The sequence below is a fragment of the Salvelinus fontinalis genome, chromosome 32 (genome assembly GCF_029448725.1).
Source record: "Salvelinus fontinalis isolate EN_2023a chromosome 32, ASM2944872v1, whole genome shotgun sequence".
Classification (NCBI taxonomy): Eukaryota; Metazoa; Chordata; class Actinopteri; order Salmoniformes; family Salmonidae; genus Salvelinus; species Salvelinus fontinalis.
The window spans coordinates 39,170,298-39,186,290 of NC_074696.1; the positions used below are offsets into that span (position 1 = coordinate 39,170,298).

The 15,993-nt window shown below is 51.1% G+C and overlaps 1 protein-coding gene across 22 annotated transcripts in view; it reads left to right on the forward strand.

The window, feature by feature from the left end:
* LOC129831305 (microtubule-actin cross-linking factor 1-like) overlaps positions 1 to 15,993 on the forward strand; it is a 258,379-nt gene that overhangs the window by 183,122 nt on the left and 59,264 nt on the right. For all 22 annotated transcript variants that reach the window (XM_055894583.1, XM_055894588.1, XM_055894594.1 and 19 more), the window contains 3 exons: positions 168 to 678; positions 922 to 1,916; positions 5,158 to 5,658. In XM_055894583.1, coding sequence (XP_055750558.1) covers positions 168 to 678; positions 922 to 1,916; positions 5,158 to 5,658 — 2,007 coding nt within the window. The remainder of the gene's footprint in view (positions 1 to 167; positions 679 to 921; positions 1,917 to 5,157; positions 5,659 to 15,993) is intronic.

Here is a 15,993-nt window from a genome sequence, read left to right on the forward strand (position 1 = left end):
CAATAGATTGTCCACAACTTGCCAATTCTGTTCTTGAATCGGCATAAACGATTACCAACAGCGTTCTGATTAATTAGTGATAAACTGTACTAGCCAAAATGTAGAGATTATTCCTGATTGACAGATAATGTTCCGACTCCTCTTTCCCTTCCCTCCGTCCTCCACAGTTCATGCTGCGTGAGTTTGAGACCCGCCGGCCCCAGTTCGACCAACTCACCCAGGCGGCCGAGGGCATCCTTTCCCCATCTGGTGGCGACTCCTCCCCGCAGGATGCCAAGGACCTAGCGGAGGTCCGGTCCGAGCTGGGCTCCATCTCTCAGCAGTGGGACGACCTCACTCAACGTCTGTCCCGGCGCTCGGAGCACATCGACCAGGCCCAGGGCACCAGCGAGCGATACCAGGCCCTGCTGAAGGACCTTTCGGTTAGCGTGGGGGCGCTAGGCGAGCGGCTGGACGGCCAGGCCTCGCTCAGTGCCCAGCCCGAGGCCCTGAAACAGCGCCTGCAGGAGACAGGCGAGATCCGCTCTGAGCTGGAGCAGAGGAGGGATGAGCTGGGCGAGGCGGAGAAGCTGTGCGGCGAGCTGAGCGCCATCGTGGTTGAACCTTACCTGAGAGACGAGCTGAAGAAGAGGCTGGAGAGCGTGAGCAGCCCGCTGAGGAGCCTGGAGGAGAGGGCCAGTGAGTCGTCTGTCTTGTCTATGGTGTTCGTTTTAATTCTGTTTGTATGAATCTCTGTTGGCTTCAGTAGTATTTGTATGTGGTGGAGGCTATATTCTGGGGGTTTTGGTCTCTTTGTGGCTAGTTGTCAAGGTTTTGAATCCAGCGCTATAACCTCTCAGGTAGCTAGTCCATCTGGTTAAATGTTCTTCATCAAAACATCTGTAAATGGATAGCGTTCAAATCCTCTGTCCTCTCCCTCAGCTGAAGGTCTATCCCAGCTCCAAGCTGCTCTCTCAAGCACCCAGCAGTTCCAGCAGATGTTCGAGGAGCTGCGGAGCTGGCTGGACAACCAGTGTGGTCAAAGAGACTCTACCGCCGAATCCCTCCCCTGCCAGCCCGAGGCTATCCGGACCCTGTTTGCCCAGCAAGATGAGCATCATCGTGGGGTGGCCAGCCAACGTGGCCCCTACGAGCTCATCCAGGCCGAGGGGGCCTCCCTGCTCGCCAAGCTACCCGCCGGCGGCGAAGAACGATCAGCCTTACAGTCCCGGCTCGCCACCCTACGCCAGGACTGGGATGAGATTAATCAGTGCATCGTGGAACGCCAGAACCGGCTGAAAACCGCCCTGACCAAGGCCGAGAGTTACCAGCAGCACCACGCCAAGCTCACGCCCTGGGTGACAGAGTGCGAGAAGCGGGAAGCTGACATCCAGCCCTCCCTCGACCCTGCGGCCCTGGACGAGGCCTTGCAGAAGGCCAGGCAGCTGGGGTTAGACCTGGAGCACCATCGCCCAGTCCTGGAGGATTTAAACACTGCAGCCGACCAACTCCTGGAACACTGCTGCGTCGGAGAAGAAGACATACGTGACGAAAAAGCCCAACTCAACCGTAGAGTCGACGGGCTGGCAGAAAAACTCCAGAACTGTGTTTCCCAGCTGGAAGAGTTAGCGGGTCGACTTAAGGAGTTTGAGGACGGGCGGCAGACGGTGGAGAGGAGGCTGGAGGCGGCGCGGCATCAGATCGAGGTGCAGGAGGCGCTGGGCCCACAGGCGTGCAGCAACAAGAGCCTGGAGCGGCTGAGGAGCCAGCAGGAGACCCTCCACTCGCTGCAGCCACAGGTGGCCTACCTGAGGGATCTGGCCCAGGGGCTGGTGCAGGACGCACCCCACACAGCAGGGGGTGGCGGAGAGGGAGGACAGAGGCTGGAGCAGCAGGCCCGAGACACGGACAGAGAGTTTGGAGACGTCAGCGAAAAGGTGAGAAGATGTGTGAGGAATTTAGTATAAACTGTATTTCATATATAAAAAAGTATAAATATTTAATCGACACTCAGATGAAAGATGGAGGCCTGTATTCTGTTCAATAGAAGAATGTTCCAAAAATGAAGCGGTTTTGAAAAATATAATACACAAAGACAATAAGGGTGTCTCAATACTCTTCAACGGCCGTTCCTCTTTTGAAAGCATTTGTTTGGGTTTGTTGGACTCATCACTTTTCCAATTACATCATCCTTTACAATTACGTTAGTGGACAAATAAGGAAAGGAGACAATGAAAGGAATCCATTTATGAGTATTGTAACACAGCCAATCTATTCAGCCTGGAGTGTGGCTGATCCAAAGGAGGAGCTAGTTTTAGCAAAGGTCATTGTGTGCGAGGGTGTGAAGGCTTGTGTGTTGTGACTGAGCGTGTGTGTGTGTGTGTGTGTGTGTGTGTGTGTGTGTGTGTGTGTGTGTGTGTGTGTGTGTATGTGTGTGTGAGCATGTATGTATGTGCATGTGTGTGTGAGTTGAGATAGAGAACAGAACTTATTTAAGCTGACAGAGGAGTTCAAGTATTCAGAGTTCCAGTGTCTTATATGGTCATTGTACAGATAGGAAACTTCAGACCATTGAATCACTTTACTGAGATGTAAACCAACGAGTCAAGGGCATTGTTCTGTATAGTGATCCAGTGCCTTCCGAAAGTATTCATAGCCCTTGACTTATTCCACATTTTGTTGTTACAGCCTGAATTCAAAATTGATTCAATAAAAAAAAAGTCTCACCCATCCACACACAATACCCCACAATGACTAAGTGAAAACCTGTTTTTAGAAATGTTTGCTAATTTATTGATGATCAAATACAGAAAGACCTCATTTAAATAGGTATTCACACCCGAGTCAATACTTTGTAGAAGCACCTTTGGTGGCCATTACAGCTTTGAGTTGTCTTGGGTATGTTGTGTATCAGCTTTGAGTTGTCTTGGGTATGTTGTGTATCAGCTTTGAGTTGTCTTGGGTATGTTGTGTATCAGCTTTGAGTTGTCTTGGGTGTGTTGTATATCAGCTTTGAGTTGTCTTGGGTATGTTGTGTATCAGCTATGAGTTGTCTTGGGTATGTTGTGTATCAGCATTGAGTTGTCTTGGGTATGTTGTGTATCAGCTTTGAGTTGTCTTGGGTGTGTTGTGTATCAGCTTTGAGTTGTCTTGGGTGTGTTGTGTATCAGCTTTGAGTTGTCTTAGGTGTGTTGTGTTTCAGCTTTGAGTTGTCTTGGGTATGTTGTATATCAGCTTTGAGTTGTCTTGGGTATGTTGTATATCAGCTTTGAGTTGTCTTGGGTATGTTATATCAGCTTTGAGTTGTCTTGGGTATGTTGTATATCAGCTTTGAGTTGTCTTGGGTATGTTGTGTATCAGCTTTGAGTTGTCTTGGGTATGTTGTGTATCAGCTTTGAGTTGTCTTGGGTATGTTGTGTATCAGCTTTGAGTTGTCTTGGGTATGTTGTATATCAGCTTTGAGTTGTCTTGGGTATGTTGTGTATCAGCTTTGAGTTGTCTTGGGTATGTTGTGTATCAGCTTTGAGTTGTCTTGGGTATGTTGTATATCAGCTTTGAGTTGTCTTGGGTATGTTGTATATCAGCTTTGAGTTGTCTTGGGTATGTTGTGTATCAGCTTTGAGTTGTCTTGGGTATGTTGTGTATCAGCTTTGAGTTGTCTTGGGTATGTTGTGTATCAGCTTTGCACATCTGGATTTGGGGATTTTTTCCCCCATTCATCCTTGCAGATTCTCTCAAGCTTTGTTAAGTTAGATGGGGAGCGGCTGTGCACAGCAATCTTCAATGGGATGGGCCACTCAAGGACTTACACATTTTTGTTTTGAAGCCATTGCTTTGGCTAATTGTCCTGTTGGAATGTAAATCTAAACCACCTTCCAAGGTCGTTTGCACTCTGAAGCAGGTTCTCATCATGGGTTTTCCTGTGTTTGGCTCCATTCATTGTTCCCTCTATCCTTACCAGTCTCCCAGTCCCTGTCGCTGTAAAGCATCCCCATAGCACCACCATGCCTCATGGTAGGGATGGTGTTGAACTTGTGATGAGCTGTGCCTGGTTTTCTCCAGACATTGTGCTTTGCATTCAGGCCAAATTAGTTGAATGTTTGTCTCATCAGACCACAGAATATTTTGCTTTAGAATCTGAGAATTTCATGTACCTTTTTGCAAACTCCAGCCAAGTAGTTCTGTCAGTGGTTATTGGTTTCTCGGTCACCTCCCTGACCAAGGTCCTTCTTGCCCGGTTGCCCAGTTTGGTCGTACGGCCAGCTCTAGGCAGAGTCTGGGTAATTCCATATTTTTTAAATTTCCGAATGATGGAAACCACTGTGCTCTTGGAAACTTTCAACACTCTTCAAATAGTTTTATACCCTCCCCCAGACATATGCCTCATCACAATTCTATCTCGGTGATCTACAGACAGTTCCTTGGCCTTCATGGTATAGTTTCTGCTCTGACATACTGTACACTGTCAACTGTGGGGCCATCTGTAGGCAGGTGTGTTTCTTTCTAAATCATGTCCAAACAGTGGAATCAGCCACAGGTGGACTCCAATCAAGTTGAAGTGACTACTCATGGATGATCATAGGAAATTGGATGAACCTGAGTTTAATTTGCAAAGGGGTGTGAATACTTTTAAATAGTAAATTAAATATTTCTGTATTTAATTTTCAATATTTTCTAACATTTTTAAACATGTTTTCACTTTGTCAGTATGGGGTATTGTGTGTAGATGGGTGAGAAAAAAACATATTTAATCAATTTTGAATTCAGACTGTAACACAGCAAAATGTGGAATAAGTCAAGGGGTATGAATACTTTCTGAAGGCACTGTATGTATAATTCCCAAATGTGCCATAGATAGTTACTTATAGACGGGTACAAATCAGTATGGTATTTAATCAGATACATGGTCAGAAGTCATTACATTTGACCATTATTAATAAGATAAGTTTGTCTCTTATCCCACCGCTCTGATCACATTCTTTTCCTCCACATCGCTAATGAGAAAGTTAGGACTCAAAGCAGAGAGCTAGGATACATTAACTAGGCTGAATCATGAAGCATGATTCGTCCCGCTATTCATGTCATATTATTACATCAGCAAGGCGCCATGCCACTTTCAACTTGCTAACATTATTAACTGTCTCTCCGTCCTTCTCCTTCCCTCCCTCCCCCTTCTAGATTGAAAAGTGCTGTTCCACCCTGGAGTCCCGTCTCCAGGGTGTGGGGGAAGTCCAGTCCTCGGTACGCGACCTCTTCTCCCGCCTGGCCGACCTGGACGACGAGCTGGACTCGCTGAGCCCCGTGGGGCGCGATGCCGACTCGCTCGCCTCGCAGGCGGACGCCGTCCGCACTTTCCTGGCTCGCCTGGCCACGTTGAGGTCGGAGCTCGAAGGTCACGGGGGCGACTGCACCGCCATGCTCCGCCGAGAGGGGTCGTCTCCCGATCTCCTCGCCCTGAGGAGAGAGACGGAGGCCCTGAGCCGCCAGGCTGGGAAGCTGGCCGAGAGGGGCCAGGCCAGACTGGAGCAGATCGAGGCAGCTGCCGAGAAGGTGGGAGAATTCTACGCCCAGGTGGCGGCGCTGCAAGGGCTACTGGGACGGGCAGAGGAAGGGCTGAACTCGCAGGGCGTGGTGGGGACGGAGGTGGACACCATCAAGCAGCAGCTGCACGAGTTCAAGGTAAGAACAGTTTGATGTTTATGGTTGTGAATGTGAATGTGCTACTACTGAAATGTATTGACTAGAATGGACAATCCCGTTCAAGTCAATGTTCCGTGATGGATGGGCCGCCGACCATAATGACTTCATCCAGGCCTGGAAATAATGATCTTTCTGTGGCTACTCTATTGTAAAGTTTTTGTTCTGCACTATCATGTCATATCTTTGGGTATTATGTCTTCAGAGATTAGTAAATTGGGTAGAGCTAGCTATGGTTATACTGTAGTACAGCGTCCTAGAAGTGAGCTTGGCATGTGTTTCCCAAGTGTTTTTGGTGCCGGCATCAATGAACAGCCTTCTGAATTGTCTTGTGACTCCTCAGAGAATGGAAAACTATGTTTCTAGCCACAGCTCCAGTATTACCTAGCCACAAGCCACCTTTTGGGAAACATTGCATTGCGGATTTATTAGAACCAGTTCAGCTAGGGTTGTTGTGAAAAGCTATATTTCTTCTAGAATTGAGCTTGACGTACTTTGGTTTGAATTATATTCAACAAACGTGCAAAGAAATATAGCAGACATTGTGTATATAGTATTGCACAGTTGTTGCTCTGGCGGCCATTTTGTTACAACCTCTCAGCTGGTGCTTGACTCTGACCTGCAACAGAATTAGTGCGTCTTATTGAAATAAGCAATTGACTAACACAGATCCTTTTGAAAGCATTCAGTTACATAAGAGCCATTTCTTGGGAGAGGTCTCAGAGGAAAGTACTTGACCCTTCTTGGTTGTTGAACTTTGTGGATTAAGCCTCTTCTAGCGCAGATGCTTTGAGTGCGTGTGTCTCTCTGTCTGTGGGACTATGCCTACTGTAGGAAGTGTACCGTGGCATCCTCTCTTCTATAAATCAACTCCAGCTTCAACTTTGCTCTCTCGCTACTTCCCTTCCCCAACAGGATTTTGGACGGGTGACGTTTCTTTCCTGACTCCGCTCCTACAGTGGGCTGTGAGGAGGGTGTTGTGATGGAGTGTGACCCCTCTCCTAACTCAAGTCGTTCCTCTGGCTCTCAGCTGTATTTATAGAGCAGTCTATGGGGACTGAGGTATGTAGGGGACTTGAGTGAGCTTATATGCAAGAAAGGAGTGATATATAATTCATATGAGCATCGCAGGGGGTGTGACTGAGTTCTACAGCCAGGCAGAGACGAGAGTTTAGTCACAGCAGCGCTGCTCTACTTCAAGTGTCTGACGCACTTCTTCGCCCATGGTGACTCGCTCGCGTCTAAACGTTCTTATAACGTTCCCTCAACCCCCCCCTGACCCCCTACTGCTCCGGCGCCAGCCCTTGGAACTCGTTAGGGCCTGTCACCACGGTGACGGACGACAGGCTAAGTTTGATACCAGAGCGATTCGCACACCATACGTTTTTTTTTTCTTCTTCAAGCTATGCTCCCCCAGCCGTCTAGGAGAAATCCCAGGCTAGGTAACCCAGCCAACAAGAATTAGCCTACTCCTTCCCCCTCAATAGGAATCTGCTGTAGAACGTTCCATAGGAATTTGCTGTGTCCTGCTAAATAGCCATACAGAAACAGGGCTGCTCCATTGTACTGCTACTTTCCATTGGTTTTCATTCATTGTGAAATGTTACATATTTCATGAGTACTATACAACACAGACAGGTCCATTGTCCATTGATATTAAGCATATATATTTTTTACTTTGCTTTATGCCATATCCTCTGCACTAGAAGTACCAGTATGTCAGTACGTTTGCAACACCCTCCTTCCTATCTGTTTATTTACTAGATACAGTAGCTCTGGGGCGGCAGCGTAGCCTAGTAGTTAGAGCGTTGGACTAGTAACCGAAAGGTTGCAAGATCGAATCCCCGAGCTGACAAGGTACAAATCTGTCGTTCTGCCCCTGAACAAGGCAGTTGACCTCTCTAGGGTATGTGGGACGGTAGCGTCTCACCTCGTCAACAGCCAGTGAAACTGCAGGGCGCCAAATTCAAAACAACAGAAATCCCATAATTAAAATTCCTCAAACATACATGTAAATCCAGCCACAGTGTCCGATTTCAAATAGGCTTTATGACGAAAACAAACCAAACGATTATGTTAGGTGAATGCCTATTCACAGAAAAACACAGCCATTTTTCCAGCCAAAGAGAGGAGTCACAAAACGCAGAAATATAGATTAAATTAATCACTAACCTTTGATGATCTTCATCAGATGACACTCATAGGACTTCATGTTACACAATAAAGAAGTTCATATTTATATCCAAAATCTCAGTTTACATTGGCGCGTTATGTTCAGTAGTTCCAAAACATCGGGTGATTTTGCAGAGCGCCACATCAATTTACAGAAATAGGCATCATACATGTTGATGAAAATACAAGTGTTACACATTGAATTTTAGATCCACTTGTCCTTAATGCAAACGCTGTGTCAGATTTCAAAAAAACTTTACGGAAAAAGCAGACCATGCAATAATCTGAGTACGGTGCTAAGACGACAAATCAAAGAGATACCCGCCATGTTGGAGTCAACATAAGTCAGAAATAGCATTATAAATATTCACTTACCTTTGATGATCTTCATCAGAATGCACTCCCAGGAATCCCAGTTCAACAATAAATGTTTGTTTTGTACGATAATGTCCATCATTTATGTCCAAATTCCTCCTTGTTGTTCGCGTGTTCAGTACATAATCTAAACTCACGACGCGCGTGCAAGTCCAGCGGAAAGTACGGACGAAAAGTCCAAAAAGTTCCGTTACAGTCCGTAGAAACATGTCAAACGATGTATAGAATCAATCTTTAGGATGTTTTTATCATAAATCTTCAATAATGTTCCAACCGGAGAATTCCTCTGTCTTCAGAAAAGCAAATGGAACAGAGCTCGCTCTCACGTGAACGAGCGTCACGAGCTCAAAGCATTCTGCCAGGCCTCTGAGTCATTCCCCTCTCATTCGGCCCCACTTCACAGTAGAAGCATCAAACAAGGTTCTATAGACTGATGACATCTAGTGGAAGCCTTAGGAAGTGCAACATGACACCATTTCCACTGTATCTTGGCTAAGCAAAGAGTTGAAAACCTACAAACTTCAGATTTCCCTCTTCCTGGTTGGATTTTTTCTCAGGTTATTGCCTGCCATATGAGTTATGTTATACTCACAGACATCATTCAAACAGTTTTAGAAACCTCCGAGTATTTTCTATCAAAATCTAATAATAATATGCATATCCTAGGATTTGGACCTGAGTAGCAGGCAGTTTACTCTGGGCACGCTTTTCATCTAGACGTGAAAGTACTGCCCCCTACCCCAATGAAGTTAACCCACTGTTCCTAGGCAGTTATTGAAAATAAGAATTTGTTCTTAACTGACTTACCTAGTTAAATAAAAGTATATATAAAAGCTCCCTAAGATGGTGGAATTTAAGTAGATGATGTTAATGATTGGTTATATTGTCATTATATCAAATAAAAAAGGATAATTATAAACCTGTTAACATATAGGACAAGCCTAATCTGATTAGAGGGTGTGTTGCTAGACTTACTGGACACTGGTTTCTGATTGGTTCAGCTGGTGTCTTGGTGAGCTTTCTTCTTCCTCCCTGTGCTGTCTCTTATTCTCTACTCCCTTGATTTATCGACACTATTAATATTGTGGTTGGCCCCCCCACTACTTTCTCCCCATCCCTTTCTTTCCCCCTCTTAATGAGAGCAAGCGGGATGGATGTTTGGCTGAAGACGAGCAGGGAGAGGAGCGAAAGGGGGGGAGAGAGAAAGAGAAATCGGTGAATAGCTGAATAGCAGTTAGCGAGCGAGAGGAAAAGAGAAGGGCGACAGCTTAATGGAATGTTCCAGTGTAAATGTAGACACAAGCTGGGCATTGCTGGCATTGACTACAGCCAGTAGTAATAGCAGTAATAATGGCACATTGTAAAAGTACAGCCGGCGCTGTATCTAGAGCATGAAGAGTTAGTCTGGGTGCATAGGAAGGGGTCTACAGGGAGAGAGGGGGGTGGTGAGGAGTGAGAGGTAGAGAGAGGGGGGTGGTGAGGAGTGAGAGGTAGAGAGAGGGGGGTGGTGAGGAGTGAGAGGTAGAGAGAGGGGGTGGTGAGGAGTGAGAGGTAGAGAGAGGGGGTGGTGAGGAGTGAGAGGTAGAGAGAGGGGGTGGTGAGGAGTGAGAGGTAGAGAGAGGGGGTGGTGAGGAGTGAGAGGTAGAGAGAGGGGGTGGTGAGGAGTGAGAGGTAGAGAGAGGGGGTGGTGAGGAGTGAGAGGTAGAGAGAGGGGGGTGGTGAGAGGTAGAGAGAGGGGGGTGGTGAGAGGTAGAGAGAGGGGGGTGGTGAGAGGTAGAGAGAGGGGGGTGGTGAGAGGTAGAGAGAGGGGGGTGGTGAGAGGTAGAGAGAGGGGGGTGGTGAGAGGTAGAGAGAGGGGGGTGGTGAGAGGTAGAGAGAGGGGGGGTGGTGAGAGGTAGAGAGAGGGGGGTGGTGAGAGGTAGAGAGAGGGGGGTGGTGAGAGGTAGAGAGAGGGGGGTGGTGAGAGGTAGAGAGAGGGGGGTGGTGAGAGGTAGAGAGAGGGGGGTGGTGAGAGGTAGAGAGAGGGGGGTGGTGAGAGGTAGAGAGAGGGGGGTGGTGAGAGGTAGAGAGGGGGGTGGTGGTGAGAGGTAGAGAGGGGGGGGTGGTGAGAGGTAGAGAGGGGGGGGTGGTGAGAGGTAGAGAGGGGGGGGTGGTGAGAGGTAGAGAGGGGGGGGTGGTGAGAGGTAGAGAGGGGGGGTGGTGAGAGGTAGAGAGGGGGGGTGGTGAGAGGTAGAGAGGGGGGGGTGGTGAGAGGTAGAGAGGGGGGGGTGGTGAGAGGTAGAGAGGGGGGGGTGGTGAGAGGTAGAGAGGGGGGGTGGTGAGGAGGTAGAGAGAGGGGGGTGGTGAGGAGGTAGAGAGAGGGGGGTGGAGAGGAGGTAGAGAGAGGGGGGTGGAGAGGAGGTAGAGAGAGGGGGGTGGTGAGGAGGTAGAGAGAGGGGGGTGGTGAGGAGGTAGAGAGAGGGGGGTGGTGAGGAGGTAGAGAGAGGGGGGGTGGTGAGGAGGTAGAGAGAGGGGGGTGGTGAGGAGGTAGAGAGAGGGGGGTGGTGAGGAGTGAGAGAGAGGGGGTGGTGAGGAGTGAGAGAGAGGGGGTGGAGAGGAGGTAGAGAGAGGGGGGTGGTGAGGAGGTAGAAAGAGGGGGGTGGTGAGGAGGTAGAGAGAGGGGGGTGGTGAGGAGGTAGAGAGAGGGGGGTGGTGAGGAGGTAGAGAGAGGGGGGTGGTGAGGAGGTAGAGAGAGGGGGGTGGTGAGGAGGTAGAGAGAGGGGGGTGGTGAGGAGGTAGAGAGAGGGGGGTGGTGAGGGGTGAGGGGTAGAGAGAGGGGGTGGTGAGGAGTGAGAGGAGAGAGAGGTGGGTGGTGAGGAGTGAGGGGTAGAGAGAGGTGGGTGGTGAGGAGTGAGGGGTAGAGAGAGTGGGGTGGTGAGGAGTGAGGGGTAGAGAGAGGGGGTGGTGAGGAGTGAGGGGTAGAGAGAGTGGGGTGGTGAGGAGTGAGAGGTAGAGGTGGGTGGTGAGGAGTGAGGGGTAGAGAGAGGTGGGTGGTGAGGAGTGAGGGGTAGAGGGAGTGGTGAGGAGTGAGGGGTAGAGAGAGTGGGGTGGTGAGGAGTGAGAGGTAGAGAGAGGTGGGTGGTGAGGAGTGAGGGGTAGAGAGAGGGGGGTGGTGAGGAGTGAGGGGTAGAGAGAGGTGGGTGGTGAGGAGTGAGAGGTAGAGAGAGGTGGGTGGTGAGGAGTGAGAGGTAGAGAGAGGTGGGTGGTGAGGAGTGAGGGGTAGAGAGAGGTGGGTGGTGAGGAGTGAGGGGTAGAGAGAGGTGGGTGGTGAGGAGTGAGGGGTAGAGAGAGGGGGTGATGAGGAGTGAGGAGTAGAGAGAGTGGGGTGGTGAGGAGTGAGAGGTAGAGAGAGGTGGGTGGTGAGGAGTGAGAGGTAGAGAGAGGTGGGTGGTGAGGAGTGAGGGGTAGAGAGAGGTGGGTGGTGAGGAGTGAGGGGTAGAGAGAGGGGGTGGTGAGGAGTGAGGGGTAGAGAGAGTGGGGTGGTGAGGAGTGAGAGGTAGAGAGAGGTGGGTGGTGAGGAGTGAGGGGTAGAGAGAGTGGGGTGGTGAGGAGTGAGGGGTAGAGAGAGGGGGTGGTGAGGAGTGAGGGGTAGAGAGAGGGGGTGGTGAGGAGTGAGGGGTAGAGAGAGTGGGGTGGTGAGTAGTGAGAGGTAGAGAGAAGGGGGTGGTGAGGAGTGAGAGGTAGAGAGAAGGGGGTGGTGAGGAGTGAGAGAGAGGGGGGGGTAGGAGTGAGAGAGAGGGGGGTGGTGAGGAGGTAGAGAGAGGGGGGTGGTGAGGAGTGAGGAGGTAGAGAGAGGGAGGTGGTGAGGAGTGAGGGGTAGAGAGAGTGAGGTGGTGAGGAGGTAGAGAGAGGGAGGTGGTGTGGAGTGAGGAGGTAGAGAGAGGGAGGTGGTGAGGAGTGAGAGAGAGGGAGGTGGTGAGGAGTGAGAGAGAGGGAGGTGGTGAGGAGGTAGAGAGAGGGGGGCGGTGAGGAGTGAGAGAGGGGGGTAGAGAGGGAGGTGGTGAGGAGTGAGAGGTAGAGAGAGGGAGGTGGTGAGGTAGAGAGAGGGAGGTGGTGAGGAGGTAGAGAGAGGGAGGTGGTGAGGAGTGGGAGGTAGAGAGAGGGGGGCGGTGAGGAGTGAGAGAGGGGGGCAGTGAGGAGTGAGGGGGTAGTGAGGAGGTAGAGAGAGGGAGGTGGTGAGGAGGTAGAGGGAGGTGGTGAGGAGGTAGAGGGAGGTGGTGAGGAGGTAGAGAGAGGGGGGTGGTGAGGAGGTAGAGAGAGGGGGGTGGTGAGGAGGTAGAGAGAGGGGGGTGGTGAGGAGGTAGAGAGAGGGGGGTGGTGAGGAGGTAGAGAGAGGGGGGTGGTGAGGAGTGAGAGGTAGAGAGAGGGGTGGTGAGGAGTGAGAGGTAGAGAGAGGAGGTGGTGAGGTAGAGAGAGGGAGGTGGTGAGGAGTGAGAGGTAGAGAGAGGGGGGTGGTGAGGAGTGAGAGGTATAGAGAGGTGGGTGGTGAGGAGTGAGAGGTAGAGAGAGGGGGGTGGTGAGGAGTGAGGGGGGGGTGGTGAGGAGTGAGAGGTAGAGAGAGGGAGGTGGTGAGGAGTGAGAGGTAGAGAGAGGGGGGTGGTGAGGGGTGAGAGAGAGGGGGGCGGTGAGGAGTGAGAGAGGAGGGCGGCGAGTGAGAGAGAGAGGGGGGCGGTGAGGAGTGAGAGAGGGGGGCGGTGAGGAGTGAGAGAGGGGGGTGGTGAGGAGTGAGAGGTATAGAGAGGGGGGCGGTGAGGAGTGAGAGAGGGGGTTGGTGAGGAGTGAGAGAGGGGGTTGGTGAGGAGTGAGAGAGGGGGTTGGTGAGGAGTGAGAGGTAGAGAGAGGGGGTTGGTGAGGAGTGAGAGGTAGAGAGAGGGGGGCGGTGAGGAGTGAGAGAGGGGGGCGGTGAGGAGTGAGAGAGGGGGGCGGTGAGGAGTGAGAGAGGGGGGGCGGTGAGGAGTGAGAGAGGGGGGGCGGTGAGGAGTGAGAGAGGGGGGCGGTGAGGAGTGAGAGAGGGGGGCGGTGAGGAGTGAGAGAGGGGGGCGGTGAGGAGTGAGAGGTAGAGAGAGGGGGGCGGTGAGGAGTGAGAGAGGGGGGTAGTGAGGAGTGAGAGAGGGGGTTGGTGAGGAGTGAGAGGTAGAGAGAGGGGGGCGGTGAGGAGTGAGAGGGGGCAGTGAGGAGTGAGAGAGGGGGGCAGTGAGGAGTGAGAGAGGGGGCGGTGAGGAGTGAGAGAGGGGGGCGGTGAGGAGTGAGAGAGGGGGGCGGTGAGGAGTGAGAGAGGGGGGCGGTGAGGAGTGAGAGAGGGGGGCGGTGAGGAGTGAGAGAGGGGGGCGGTGAGGAGTGAGAGGTAGAGAGAGGGAGGTGGTGAGGAGTGAGAGGAAGAGAGAGAGGGGGTGGTGAGGAGTGAGAGGTAGAGAGAGGGGGGTGGTGAGAAGTGAGAGGTAGAGAGAGGGGGGTGGTGAGTGAGGTAGAGAGAGGGGGGTGGTGAGAAGTGAGAGGTAGAGAGAGGGGGGTGGTGAGGAGTGAGAGGTAGAGAGGGAGGTGGTGAGGAGTGAGAGAGGGGGCGGTGAGGAGTGAGAGAGGGGGGCGGTGAGGAGTGAGAGAGGGGGGCAGTGAGGAGTGAGAGAGGGGGGCAGTGAGGAGTGAGAGGGGGGCAGTGAGGAGTGAGAGAGGTGAGGAGTGAGAGGTAGAGAGAGGGGGGTGGTGAGGAGTGAGAGGTAGAGAGAGGAGGGTGGTGAGGAGTGAGAGGTAGAGAGAGGAGGGTGGTGAGGAGTGAGAGGTAGAGAGAGGGGGGTGGTGAGGAGTGAGAGGTAGAAAGAGAGCGAGGCAGATGAGGATTAGCAAGACTTCCCTTTCCCTAAGATCCTCTTTCATTCACTCAGGGAGCCCACTTGCCACATTTCACCCCTCCCTCTTCTCCTTTCCTCTCTCTCTCTTTCTCTCTCAAGCCCCCTCTCCCTCTATGTCCCGCTCTCCTCTCTGGGCTGTAATGGATCTCGCCAGGTCATTTCAAACCTAAACATGTCTGTCTGCCTTGAAAGCAGACTAGCCTGTCTGCTCCACCATCCCATCCCCCCACCAGACCCCAGTTTAGACGGAAGGGAAAAAGACTACCAATCCACAGAGATGATGTCATTAGGGGGGGTGGTAACGATTAGGGGTTAAGGTGCAAGAGGATCTTGTCAGATTAGTGAAGTCGTATTGAGTCACAAAGAGACGGAGGGGCGGATGAGAGAAAGAGGGAGGGGAAGGGTAGGGCGGTGTTGTTTTTAAGTGGCCTGCGGCAGTCCCTCTCAGTCCCTCTCCGTACATGTGGCGTGTTGGCCCGTGTTCGGACAAGTCCGACTGTTTATCAAGTATGTTTTTATAGCTGGCCATACTATCTGCGTACATGTGCTCTTATGTGATCAGCAGAATTCACTTGTGTGTTTAGGGGTGCTTTGTGTGCCCACTAGGTGTGTGTGTGTCTCTCGGGACGATATGTGTGGAGGGTGGGGAGACAGCTGAGATTCCGGACACGCCCCCTGAAAAAGGCTGGAATTAGAAACATCCTCTCACACACACACACACACACACACACACACACACACACACACACACACACACACACACAGACTCCAGGGTGTGGTGGCTCTACTGCATGTCCCTTTGCCCCAGAGCAGCTGACATAGTCTATGGAGTGGGATAGGGATGAGGTGTTGTGAAGTCCCCCCACTACAACTGGGAATTCCTGTATAGGGCTGGTAAGGGGGACAGAGGTGACGGATGAGGAATCCTTCCCTTAAATCATGCCCTCGCGTCTCTGCTGTCCTCACCCCTGCTTTCCCCCCTCTCTCCACCCTCCCTGCTGCATCGGCCCCCATCCTGGTTTCAAATACTATTTCAAATCGTTCAAATTCTTTACAGCGTCTGCTTTAGCCTGCCTGGAGTGCTAAGTGAGCATGGTTTGGGACTTTGGCCGTTCTTATTGGTTCAGTGCAACAGGCAAGCTCAATATAGGCCAGCTAAAGTATTTGAAATGATTTTGAATAGTATATTAACCTAGGTGAGATAGATCTGTCCCTGCGTATGGTGTGTGAGTCAGGTCTCTCATCTCTCCCTCCACCCAAATCCTCAGAGACATGCTGTAAAGGATTCTGGGGTAGTCTTTTTTGGGAGGGGGGGGGGGTTTATGATGTAGCTGATGTGCACGCTTCGGGTAGGATTGGGCCATAGCCACAGCTCTAGGATCAGCTTACAACTCCCTCAATTCTTGTTAATCCCCCCCCACTTAATAATTGGGGGGGGGGGGGCAATGTGAAATTGGCTCTCTTTTTCCTGAAGATTCTTTGATAGATAGATTACATTGAAAGCGACGTGACTTACTGGTAATATGATGTCATGTTGATTAGGTGTTCCCGTAAATATTCCCCGGGACTTGGATGGTTGCGTTCCTCATTTATCATCTTCAGAGACCTGGCCTGATTTTGTGGGTCTCCACTCCTCTGTTTGTTGATTTAGCTCCTTTTGTTCATCAACTCTTTGGTTCATTTTCGTCTTTGTTTATTTTCCATCCTAAGGGGTTGATTGGATCAGGTTAACACAGTTTTCACTAATCATAGTAGATTCACCTTTCCTTTACCATGCTCACTGTCTGAGTGAGAACACACACAGTGTGTGTGTGTGTGTGTGTGTGTGTGTGTGTGTGTGTGTGTGTGTGTGTTACATCTTTCCCCATCTCCCTGCTATCGGGGT